Below are 13,683 nucleotides of genomic sequence, written 5' to 3'. Positions count from 1 at the left end.
AAACGTGTATGTCTCTCCGAGCCAACGTTTACGTGCACACGCACCAAGTGTGTTACAGGATGCGAGAGAAAGTGCGCACGTGGCTCCCCCCCCCTCCCCAGGTTAATTAACGTTCTTGGCGATTAGGTAGGCGCTGGCCACGTGGCTGGCCATTAAGTCGACCGACGAATCGCAGTGATTCCCCGGGCATCTTTGCTATCGCCGCCTGCGATAGCAACGAGGTCACTTTCTAAGTCACCGTTCGCGTACATTGTGACAAATTCATTTTTTATTCGTTCGAATGGAAATGTAGAGATATTGTTAATTGTCAAAAATAATGTGACAATAAAAAAATTTCAATCATTTATAAGAAATTGTGAGACACACTTCGATATGCAGTATTAACTAAGATATCACCTTGCTTCTTATTCAATGAAAAGGAAATTACAATTTTTAAATACGTAATAAAAAGCTACATTAAAACACGTAAAAACAAGTATTACTTAATCATTTATATATATATAAAATTTATATTCAATAGTCATTTAGATAATTTATAATCAAATTTCATGATCAAAAGTTTGATCGTACATCATGTTATATTTTCTATACCATTTATTTTAATACATATGTTTAAAATAATATTTCATTTGTGTATTCTGTAATTTTTCAGTTATTTTCTACGACACATGAGATACGAATAAACAGAATATTGTCTTGAATGCTGACGTCTAAAATGGGAATATATAATTGATATAACACGACGATAAAATTTAAAACAAAAATATACGTAAGAAATATTAGGAGGTTAAAGGCATTGGAAATAGTAAATCGTTCGCCTTTTTTTCCATGGCAAATTATCTTCAAAATGAACACATCGCAGCAAATCGAATGCGGATCGTTAAATTGTCGGCAATTCTATATCACAAACCAAAAGACTGTTGCTATATCTACGATCACACAGAACCCGGAATGATACACGCAAGTAAGCAGGTCACATTAGCGTCAGTCGACACGCTTTTCATCATTAATTTCGTAAATGACGTAAATGCTCACGTACGAATGCGCGCAGGGCTATATCATTATAAACATTTAGACGCAAGTCTACCGTACAATCAATAAAGGCATTTCGTTGCCGCGGTATTGCAGTCTAAAAAGTGCCAACAGTTGCCAGTTTCCTAGTGACTGTGTAGATATTCAATAAACTTAATTAATTTATTAAATCGCTTTTTAAAAATCATATGTTGCTCTTTGAAAAAAAGTAGGTTAACGACTATATATATATATATCGAGAAGAAATTGATTATATTAATTAAGTAGAAAGAAAATTATTTTCTATAATTTATAACGACCTCATCAAATTTTATGTATTTTTTATTAATTGTTGCTGACAAAGACTAAAAATTGTACAAATATTGTATCCGTACAAAATTAACATCCTTATTTGCTCGTTTTACTAGCTATTTATTTCTTTTCATTGCTTTATCTTCTGAAACTTTACATCTCAATTAATTAAATTAACATTGACTGACATTTTTGAAACTTTTACTTGAACTTTTGATATATCAAAATTGCAAAAACTGTGACAAGCAATAAATCAAATTCAGGAATTCTATTCGGCTCGACAGCTGGTAAGCTCGGGACAGCCTATATCGTACAGGAAGCATCTAATCGATCCGCGCAACAATATACAGTAATTTTTAACGATCTCTAATTTCATCGATCATCCATCATAGAAACATCATATAATCCTTTCCCAAACACATCCGACGTCCAGGTCGGGGCAACCCCTCGGTGCAAATCGACGGCACGGCCGACGGAATTACGACGGATTGATCGACAGGGATAGGAGGAAGCGCCACGACTTTGAACCGCGGGAATCTAGAACGAGTACATCCCGCATTCGTTCGATTCGCGCGCACGTCCGTAATCGACGCGATACGCGGCGGGTATTAGCGCCTATTAATGATTAATTGATCGGTGCCAGGAGGCCCCGCTTCACCGCACTCGTATGACGGTGCTGCGCGCCAGTTCGAGCCGACGAGAACGGGGGAGGTCGACTCAGGTCAGATCATGCCTCGCGCCGAATCGTTAGAAAGTCCACGCTCTGGGTCTCGCTGTGCCGCGCCATGCCACGCCGCGCCGCGCCGCGCCGCGCCGCGCCGCACCGCGCCACGCCGCTGCGTAGCACGCTTCGGGTTAAGAAGAGATACCCATCGATCCATCGACTCGATGACTCGTCTCTCGATATTGCAAAGCTCGCCTCGCTCGACGTGCTCGCGTTGTTAGCACGAGCGAGCACCTTGAAAAGGATTCGCCGTAGCCGGGAAAACTCTTGCGCGATATCTCAGATCTTAGAAGGACCTTAGAAGGAGGCCTCCTATCCTCGTCTATATCCTCGATACACGCGCGAGCGTGACTCTGACGCGATTCTAAATTTTCCCTCTTGTCGATGAGCGGCTGGTGGTAATATCGCGATTTATCATGATTTATCGGGCACAATTTGTGCGACGAGAGAAACGTGATAATTCTTAAATATTGGGGAACTGAAAAACTGTATGATTAAAGCATGATAGCGAATGGGTAAAATTTAATGAAGCTTTACAGTTGGGCTCGAACGATTTATGATTGAGAAAAGGTAAATAGTTCTTTAAAAATATTTTCAGTCATCTGATCGAAAACTTGGAAATTTTTAGAGTTTCAGATATTCCTAAACTGATTGATGAAACTTAAACGACATGTGGATGCGATCGGAAGGACTCGCATGAGGACACACATGCGTGGGATGTAAACACGTGATATTCTTCATGCATACTATAATAGAAGACAAGCCGAATTGATCCACATTCATGATTTTTAATAATCCAGAATAAAATAATTTTATGTCAGTTCCAGCATGAAGGCGCGTTTATATACAAAAATTGCCTTGTGAGAATCCTTCGAAATTACGTTTTTTATCACATGATGTTCTTCTCATTATCACAAAGTATATTTATATATCAATCATCGTCTCGCAATCAACAACTCGTAATTCTAAACAGGTATACAGGTATATAGGTATACACAATTACTTTCATTCTTCATGTTTGCATGATGCATAATATTTTGCATATCATCGAAAGTTTCACTGAAATTCCGTTGACGATAATATTAAGTAATGGAGTTGTAAAAACTAACAAAGTTTCAATCTACTAAACTAAAAATTAAATAAATATCTATTAATGCAATTATATAAGTGAACAATTATGCACTCAAACTTTTTTTAAAAATACAAATTTATATATGAATTTATGATTTTATATTTTATGACTTTCATAATGAGGATAGTGTCACGCTAGATCGATTAATAAGGTAAAACTGCTTACATAATCAGTAGCGGCGTGTAATTGCCCAAGCTAATCTAACTAAAATATTCATTATAATTAGAGATTAGGTCAATTGCTTCTAACTTCTCTCGTCATGAAAATAAATAATCAAAGTATTAATCGAGCAATAATTATTCTTATTTTTCCAAGATAGTTTCGCGTAGTTGGCTTAAACGAAAGTGAGTGCAGTAATATGATATAGATAGATAGTAGATATAGACAAGAAATCGGCCGCCATAATTCGAGCTGATATATGAAAGGATCGCTCGTGCCATTGATCGATATCCTTTGTAAGATTAGAATCTCGATGCCATAATTCTAAGACAATTCATCCGTATCACAGTGTCTTATTTGCCAAGTCGAACATCGAGACTAAAAATTTCTCACACTTCCAAATTCACTACATGAATAAAACGACGTATGTATAAGTTGTAAATGACGATCGCGAGATCATCACTTGCAAAAGATATTACAGCCCTACTTTATAAATCTTAGCCATTTGTTTAGGTTTCACCTTTATGCGTTTTAATGATCCGATATTGCGTACTCGCGTGATCATTATAGTTGCATTCATTGGCTATTGCGAAGAGAGGACTAGAAATTTATTCGTGTCTGCATCCGCGTTAAATCGGATATTTATAATCGAATAAACGTATAAATTGCCACATTAATTATCGCGATACGTTTTTTTTTTTTTTTTTTACGTTATTAACATATATAATATAAAAAAATCTATTACAAATATACATGACGTGACTGATTTTATATTACAAGATACGTTTTTTTTTTTTTTTTTTTTTTTAATATACCGATCGCATCGAATTCACTTACGCAGAAATTGTCAGAGATTATTTCCCAGTATGTATTTATTACAACGAGCGAGGAACGACAGTGCCAGGGTTCCTCTCGAACGTTGATTCTCGAGAAATGTAGCGGGGTCCCCGGAGGCATGTCAGTTTCGATTATCCTCGGCTATCGTTAGGCCCCGTTCAGCGCGTGCTCGCTCGCGCGCGAGCGCAAGTCGCGGTCCTCGAAACGTCAGACTGTCGGGGCCGTAAATTTTTTCGCGGGCGCCCACCTCTCGTCATGCATATTCATGAATACTCGAATGTAATCGAACGCCGCGCGGCCGAGCCGCGGCGTAGAAGGAGACGGCGGGGTCCTCGAGCGCTTCGATCAGCCGTCGACTCGATTCAAGAATGACGAGGGCCAACCACGAGAGCGTATACAGATAAGAGGCTCAAGGACCGCTGCTCCTCCTGGTTGAGTCTCGCCGGCGGAAGGGACGTGCACTTTATGCGAACCCTGAGACGACACGCACGACACCGATTTTTATCTCGCGAAGGATACCACGCGCGCGCGCGCGCGCGTGCAAAGAGCGTGTGACACGAGCACAACGCGACGCGATGGCATTCCCGAAACGGTTTACGGTATCGCGATGCCGATCGAACGTAATTTTCGGACAACTCCGATACCGATATCGGATACGTCCGCGGCGGCGAACCGGCGGTCGTCTCGTTAAGGTAAGTATATCGATGTCCGCGCGGTCATCGAGCATCGATGTGCAAAAACTTCTTCGGGAAAGCCCGTTATCGACGCCACCATCCATCTTAATTATCGCGGGATACTCATTAGGGTCCACGAGAGAGCCGCTGCGACGCGGCGGCGAGTCTTCATTTTTTTCGTTGCGAAATAACTTCCCAAAGTGAAGTGAGAGGAAATTGCGACTCGTGACACGGATGAGGAACTTTTCTTACCGCGCGGTTTCTGGAGTCACGGTTCTTGCTCTCTGTCAGGTGTGAGTGAACGATGTGACAGCCGGAGGAATAACTTCTGTTACGGAGCCGGAGCGAGGAGTGGCGCGGGGTTTGAGAGCTCCGCTCCGTGACACCGCCGCGATCCGCGAAGTGGAAGATCGTATCGCGTACGTGCGAGATATAAGCGTGTCGGGTTATCTGTAATTAATCAATTTGCGTCTACTAGGCAGCAGCCCGATAATTACGGCTCTCCGTTTTATCGCGAATTATGAAACCATTCATCGCGCGATTGCGATTCCCGATGATCGCGCGCGAGCGAGGACGGGATCCACCCGTGGAAAGTAGACCGCGCCCCAGTTCCACGACGAAAGGCCTCGGTGCCGCTGAGCGAAACAACGCGAGGAGGCCTAAACGGAGGAGAAACGAGGGAAAACGCTTAAGCCGAATAGGCTGGATGAGTGTGATCGTGGATAATTTCAGTGGACACTCGAAAACGGATGACCACGCCCACGACTTCGCGGAGATAGCGAATGTTAAGTGGTCCGGTAAAAACTATCATTGTCGGATCATGTTTGCGGGCGTCTGTTTCGCCTCGGGGCTGGAGAAAGAGAGAGACGAGGAGAAGAGAAAAAGAGAGAAGTAACGAGACGAAGGAAGGGAGGAGAAAGTATAGATGCTACAAACTAGAGAGGGGTGGAGGATCAACGCTAGCTTCGAGGGGGTCATTATAGAACTTTCCTAGCTGGCGCGCCGTCTCTCCCTACTCGCTAATGCCAGACTGTCTGGATTGACTGATGTCAGGTCATTCAAAGCCTTCTAGATCGCCTCGTTGCCTCACTAACATAGAAGTCGGGAAGATATTGCGCGATGGATGACAGCGTGCCCCATTACAGTGTTGGCTTTCAAAAGGCATTAAAAATGCTAGCTACGTTCAATGCGACTCTTGCAACAATCTAACCGAATCAAAACATCCATTATATTTCTTTTCTTCACTTCGATAAATAAGCGGATTCTCATACATGGCCATTATAAATCGTCGAAGGAGTTTTTATAGTTTTCTCTCATTTTTCTAAATCTACAAAAATATATTTAGAATAAAATTATCGTGGAGAAATCTAGGAAAACATTGGTCCCCAATGACAATAGAAAATCGTTGTGCCTTAACAAAAGCATTAAAATTCGCTCGACACGCATGATCGATCGCACCGATAATGACGTAAATGCATCACTGGCGATTTTTTTCTCGCAGAGAACCGCATCGCGGGAAAGAAAAATTTCCTTGACTCACCTGTGCATACTCGGCGCAAATATCAATCGACGAGACATAATTAACAACGTCCTCGATGGTCCAGCGATTCACAGCTTGCCCGTCGCCACAAGGTATGTGACCATAAAGAGTCGGACATCTGACCGGCGGAGGTGTGGTTGGTCTCGCGATGGGTTTCGGTTTAGGAGACACGCTTTCCGATCTCCTTGTTTCCGGCCTTTGCCGTTTGCGAGGTGCAAAGCCGCCGGGACTCGAAAGGTCCAAGGGACTAGTCACCCCCGCATCTCTTTTATTTGCGCCTGTGTTCCAAAAACATAACTGTTTAATCTTCTTTGAAGCTGATTAATATTAATACATTATATATAACAATATAAAGCACAAATTGCTTTGAAAGATCTATGAAAGATCTGTTTATTTACAAAAAAATCGTAGTGTTCATTGCTTTTAAATATTAAAAAGTTTAAAACTCGCGTAAAAAAATGCAAAGTTTCTGCGAGCGAAGGGTAATTGTAATTTCTGTTTTCAACTAGCAAAGTAATATCTATTTATTTCTTGAAGATTTCTTAAGACGTGTAATGTACTTCCTATAACACTTGCCTTTAAGATATGTCTCCAATTCTGCAGCGCTTTGGGCCGCATTGGCAGTTCGCACCATGTGCAAAAGAGCTTGGGTGGATGACATATCAATCATAGGCGGAAACACGGGGTTGCCGAAGAGGCTATCCTGCTTTTGCTCCTTTGGATCTTTGTTGGAGAGCGGTGAGGTCGTTGGAACAGTCGACGATTGCGGAGCCCCTAATGGCGCCATCAGACCGACGAACGGCGTTGCTGCGGTCTTGAAGGCCGGAAACCTCGGGTCTAAACCCGGAGGATAACCGTTTCTTGGTGTGCTAAAGTAACTGAAGAAATTATCAATCGGCATTAATCGCTAATTACTTATTACATCCATAAAGAAAACATTCTAAAATACACATAGCTATTATCGCCATTACATTTCAAATTTCTCAAGCTAGATTTGAGAATATATCTATCTTTCATCAAATTGAGAAAATATTACTATCATAATAAAGATATATACAACATAAACGATTGTGATTTTTAATATCTCAAAATAACTTGTCAAACAAGAATATATATATATATATATATATATATATATATATATATATATATATATACTCCTCTTTTATGTAGATATAATTGATCATCATAGAGACGATTAAATTTAATGACACGCAAATAGACAAGCAATAGTAAATTAAAACGTGAAACTTCTTCAAATATTAAGGATCACATTGTTAGAATTTGTGTTTAACACTTAATTGAACAATTAAGTAATTATCTGATCTGTTTCTAACCTAAATTCTACAACCAGAAAGTACAAAGTTAGAAGTCAACGTACGACACGACAACCGGTTTCATGCGAGAGTACGTTAAGTTTCTTAAGTACTCTCTGCGTCTTACGAATCTTAATCACGCGAATCATCTATTTGCAGCCTTCAGGTCTTAATTTTTTTTTACAACGTCTTGCAGTCTTGGTCAATCGACGAAAGTCAATATACTCGCATGTCACGATCCAACAAAAATATTCAAAGACATTTGCGAAATCCTCTTTTCTTAATCATACAAGAATTTAAAGACAAATTTTATGACACAGAACCAATAAGAAATAAGCAGTATCTGTACATCAATATTTAATTGGCATGTCAATGTACAACATATACATTTAAATCCAAAAAAATAATGTTCACGTTCACGTAATGTATACTTTTTCATTATATATAATAATAATAATTCCGTATTCTATTAATACAAAGATTATAATTCTACTGCGAAAGATCAAAAAAAGTGATCGATAAAATAAAATAGACGTACTCGTTAGGATTGGCGTTGTTGTACTTGGCGGCGAGACTTCTCATGAAATCACTATAGTTTCGCCCCATCATCTGTTCCATGTGCTTGAGATGATGGGGTGGTGGTGGACCCTCGGGTCCTCCCAAGGGCGTAGCATTTGGTGGCGTCCCGGGGTGACTCGACGAAGAAGGCGTCACGCTCCTCGACGACGTCGAGTTATTATCAGGCGTGAGTCGTTCCGTTTTAACCTGTAATGCGACAGGAGTGCCCCTTACTTTAAACGAGACCTCACCACGTGCAACCGGATGCAATAACAAAAAGGAGAACGCGGAGCAATTAAACGGTAATAAAGAGAACGGAGTATAAACGGAAGTATTAATTAGCAAGCAGGAGCGGCGGGTGCAATAAAGGTACGTTTAGCGCTACTCCATTTAACGCTGGAAAGGATAGACAAAGTGATAATACTATTATGTACAATTCTTTTTTATTAAGTGAATTCATTAAAAAAATTAGCTCAAGATATACAAGTAAGTCTTTATTTTAATCGTAACATTCTTTAGAATATATATTCACATAAGCATCCCATTATTTCTTTCGTCATAAGAAATATCTTATTTCAATTTTTATTAATTTTTATTTTAAATTTTTAATTGTGAAAAAAATTGTTAATTTTGTGCATATACTTGGACGATAAGTATAGTTAATAATATTTGGAACTTGAATATTTTCACATAAAACTGCTATTAGCATGATTCCGAGTTACTCATTTCATCTTATCCACAGTAATAACAAACTTATTATCTTTATTACCATTGTGCTTTATGTGCTTCATGTTGAAGGCCGCACAGAAATACGCACAGAAATACGTCATTAAAAAAATATTTTAGCTGCAAACGAATAGCTTCGCTTAAAATTGAAAAAATTGCTTTTTTAGACTTAAAAATATGCATTTTGAATGGAATAATTAACCAATCAGTAACTAATTACTTTCCATATTCCAACTACACACGTAGATGTGAATTATACATAATTAAATATAATAAAAATAATACAACATTAAATAATAAAAACAATAACACAGTAGTAGATTTTTATCGATGATAATTAGTAATAATTAATTATTAAAGCAGATCCTTATTCTACGATAAAGAAACTGCCTATTGTATCACCCACTTATTATCATACGCTTGATTTATCGTATGCACGATCGTTTAACATTAAAAAAAAAGCTTCATGTGTTCATATGTGTAAAAAAAATTGTTCTGGCCTTTGCGAAACAGACGTCACCGCGTGAAATCACGCCTTTAACTTGAGGGACACTTATCGGCAGCTGCAGCCTGACGATACGTCTCTCGCTCGGGCGGTAGGAAATATCCCGGGTGCATTAATTCCCGAGAACAGATTGCATCTGAGATATGGTAATGAAGGCAACGCGTGGCGTAAGAGTTGATTCCTCTTCGGCCGGTGCGCGCCGTGACACTAAGAAGAACGAGAGTCGATTGGCGTAGAATAGGGTCCCCGAGAGCGCGCGGTCCGAAGACCGCAGCCGCTCTCGCAGAGGCCACGGTAAATCTCTTTCTCGCCTCCAGACCTCTTCCTGACAAGGGACCGCTTCAGACTCACGGCGTTGGCACGATCCCATAGATATATATATATATATATATATATATATGTTTCTCGAATGGATCTCGCTCGGCACGACCGATGCGCGCAACCGGGCCTCGATAAAGAAAATATAGGCGTGACAGCTGCGCGAGGTAGCGAGAGAGTCTTGAAATTAAATCGATCGTCGATGAGATATTAGTTGTCGTTTGACAGTGGCTATGTAAAATAGACATCATTGAACAAGATAGTAATATAAATTGTTAGAGAATTGTCATCAGTTTCCATGCATAAATGTTTTGGAGTCAATAAAGGAGTCTTCTGGTATAATAAATTCTTATAATAAAGAAATTAGACTATAGAACACGCAACATTTTCCGTAGATATATCATAAAACTCTTCATCACCGAATATTCTTTCTTCTTTCCTTTTCATTTTTTTTTTTTTTTTTTTTTTGAATAAGCGTGAATTCGAGATTCTAAGCGAGAAAGAGATTAATCTTCTTCTACGCTTATTCATTATTCACTTTCTTAAATCGACTCCAGTAGATTCTGATTATAGTTAATAAGTCAAGCTAGAGCCCACCACATCGCATACAGGATTAATTTCTCGAGTTACTACTATTCTTTAGAAGACCTTCCTACTCGCACAGCCTACAGATCTGAGCCATAAGAAATTCTTGCACGTCATGGACTATCTATTCTTTTTACCGATGATGATCAATTTTTTACCATCGCGGCTCTAAGCATTGCTAAGCAACCACCAAAGGCTCCTCTTTTTTACTTTTTCTTTTTTTTTTTTTTTTTTTTAAGTCGTCAAGTCGTTTACAGAAGCGTCCTGCGGGTCGACGGATGTCAACGGCGGAATGACACTGCGGCTTTCGACGCGGTTGACATAGTTGCTGCATGGTTGGCTTTGAACGGGACTCTCCGTGTACACGTGTGTACGAGCTACCGCTCGAGCTACAGGAGCGATGGACTCTCGTCGAAGATATCTCTCGAGACTAGCGCACGTGTCCCAAAGTGAAGGTATGCGAACGCTCAAACACTCCACTTCATGGAAAAAGCCAAGCCAGGGATCTCTCGAAAAATTTATACGACAGATCTCGCGTCCCCACGGCAGCTCGTGTCCTTCTCGAGAAACGAAAAAAAGTGGAAAAAAAGAATAAATAAAAAATTCCGACTGACGGCCGTGAAAATTCAGTCACGCTGCGTCAATACGGTGAGGCGAGCGTCATGTGTTTGTGCCGACGTGCGTACAACGTTTCGTGTACCGTGTCAAAATTTTATTCCATTTCGGTGGATTATTTCGAAAGCGATCGAAAGTGAAAAAGTAAATATTCGATTCGAAAGGATGTGGATGTTACGTTTATAAAGAGAATTATCTCTAGCAAGAACACTGCATCATCTGCAGAGAAAGATTCCACTCACTTGAGTAGTGTCAAGACCATTTTGGTTCTGCCGCCTTCTACCCCGCGGAGGTCTGGGGGTTGCCGCACCGGACAGATGGGCGCCCTGAGGGCTTCCCCCCCTGGCGTCGACCGCTGTGTTCGCTGCCAGGGTGGCCCCGTCGCTGTTTTCCGTGTGCGTACCTAAATCAGCCGCCTCTCCACGATCGCCGCCACGTGGTCCCGTGCCCGCGGAGACGTTCTCGCCCGACACCTCACCTGAAAACGATAACATAAGGGGATGTATCAAATTTCAATCCGCTTCTAAAAGGTATTAAGGGCGCACGACTTTCTGGACCTTCGTTCCTAATACGTTTCTCATCCCTCTCAATCTTGTCGAATTAAGCGCGAGAAAGATTAAGCTTAGCGTATCTCACTGGGAAATACAAGACGCGATGGCAAATTTAAAGCGCCGTTAAAGAGATTTCAAGCGACAAAACTATCAGAACACACGCTCAACTCCAAATTCGGACCTTTAATGAATAAATTCACCATATTTCAACCGCATTCGTCTTCTCGGGATGGTTTAAATTTTGTAAACGAGGCGCTCCTCACGCTTCACATCGTAAACTTTTCTAACGTCGCACTGTGTAAACGACGTCTTTCGACACTGAAAATTTAAAACGAAATATGTTGAAGAAAGAGAGGAATAATCGTATAGGACGCGATTACACACGATGGCGGCGCTTAGCCACCGGTACGGAAGATTTACGCTCAATAAATAGCCTGGCGCCCATTATCTTCTGCCTTGATCACAGAGACACGTATCTACCAACAAGGAGCGATCAAAAAACGGCGTAAAGACACGACAAACGAGAAGAACCGACGAAAAAAATCAGAGAGAGGGTCACTGTCCACTGCGACTACCTAACGTATCCAATAAATTCTTGTCATCGTTAAACACGTGGAATTTTATGGAGGCAGTGACTCGTCCACACCGCCGAATTTACCGGCCGATACAATCGGCCGCGATTAATGCAACGATAGTACCAACAATGATGCTAACAATGTTGGGATCCGCGATATCAGAATTTCGTAGTTCTCTCCGCGTTGTATCTTATACGTCAGCATTTTTCTTACGACAAATGTCTCTTAGCGCGCGATTAGAATTCCAATATGATATTTCGTTAATTAACAATTATATTTAATGCAATGATTAGTAATTCTTTTCCGTATCGAAATATAAATATAATTTTCAGTTAAATGATTTGCTTGTCAGGATTTTTTGTCTGGATGCTACCGAAAGTATCCGCAATAACGAAGAACAAGTGTTAATCGTTCCCACACAACACAAGTGTCTTGGCAGTAAAGCCGACGGCATCGGAAGTACGCAAACGGACATTACGATCATTTTTATAATGCGCAGAGTTAACACCTTCGACAGGCTCCGCTCGTCTGCTATCGCGCTATATTCCACAATCCGGTTGTGGAAGTGGCTTCGTGGAGCGTCGAGCGGAATACAGGCCGAGGGTAGCGATCGTAAAAGCCACTTCTATGACACTCACTGCCAAATGTCTTCATCATTTCGAGTTAAAATATTTACAGCCGCCCATAAAAATTCCATTAGGTACTATTTGCTAGTAGAAAAATCCTCCGTCCTCCAGAGATGAGGCATTCGACGTACCTCACCATAAACGACGTCCAAATAGTTATAAAATTGGAGAGTATGCGAGCAACAAACATTGTGCGCATCGTTTCGTGAGTCACTAACGAGAACGATACAACGGTACATTAAACGACGCGTTCGACAAGAGGGCTTCGAAGAGTATAACTTAATCAGTTTTAAATGAATTTCTTTAACGTCGTCGGGCCAATGATTTGTGAACTGTTAAACTTTAATAGTATCTTACTAATTATACAGTATAAAAAGGAGAGAATATTAAATATATGTTGATAAAAACACACAATTATCATTTAATGAAGTTATTGAAATCGTGGCATACTGGAAAATCTCAAATATTTCAAATATAAATTACTAATTAGAAATGAGGAGACAAATTAATTAAGCAAGTATTGTGTTTCAATATTTATCTTTTGAAGAAAAATTTTATAGTTATATTCTGCGTAACGAGATTTTTTTTTTCTTCACATTTTCTCACGTTTTTTTGACGAGTTTTACGTTGGCGGTAGCGCCTCGATGACACGTACGACAAACATTGTAACGACACCTCAAGAACTTCCAAGGCAGGGAGTCATTGTTTAAAGATCATTCGAGCGCGTTTTGTTGTCTAACTTCGGTTTGACGACATTTACACAGTCGCGCAAAAATGATCTAAAGCGGCACTCGCGAGGTTAGTATTAAAATCCGAATTAGAAAAGACAAAGACATATAGAAGAAATCTCTGCATTTTCATTGCATTTTATATCGTACAATTTTATCACAAAATCTAAAAATATATAATAAATCCATAT

General features: G+C 40.3%; 1 protein-coding gene across 9 annotated transcripts in view; it reads right to left on the bottom strand.

Annotated features, from left to right (window-relative positions):
- The window catches only part of LOC105428644 (SAM-motif ubiquitously expressed punctatedly localized protein), a 218,295-nt gene that overhangs the window by 42,638 nt on the left and 161,974 nt on the right, over positions 1 to 13,683 (bottom strand). For all 9 annotated transcript variants that reach the window (XM_089077222.1, XM_089077221.1, XM_011641061.3 and 6 more), the window contains 4 exons: positions 11,255 to 11,490; positions 8,244 to 8,470; positions 6,966 to 7,267; positions 6,390 to 6,667 (listed from right to left, as the gene is read on the bottom strand). In XM_089077222.1, the coding sequence (XP_088933348.1) occupies positions 6,390 to 6,667; positions 6,966 to 7,267; positions 8,244 to 8,470; positions 11,255 to 11,490 (1,043 nt within the window). The remainder of the gene's footprint in view (positions 1 to 6,389; positions 6,668 to 6,965; positions 7,268 to 8,243; positions 8,471 to 11,254; positions 11,491 to 13,683) is intronic.

The sequence above is a fragment of the Pogonomyrmex barbatus genome, unplaced genomic scaffold (genome assembly GCF_055798465.1).
Source record: "Pogonomyrmex barbatus isolate J1 unplaced genomic scaffold, ASM5579846v1 scaffold2, whole genome shotgun sequence".
In the NCBI taxonomy this organism is placed as follows: domain Eukaryota; kingdom Metazoa; phylum Arthropoda; class Insecta; order Hymenoptera; family Formicidae; genus Pogonomyrmex; species Pogonomyrmex barbatus.
This window is presented reverse-complemented; position numbering and strand designations above follow the sequence as displayed.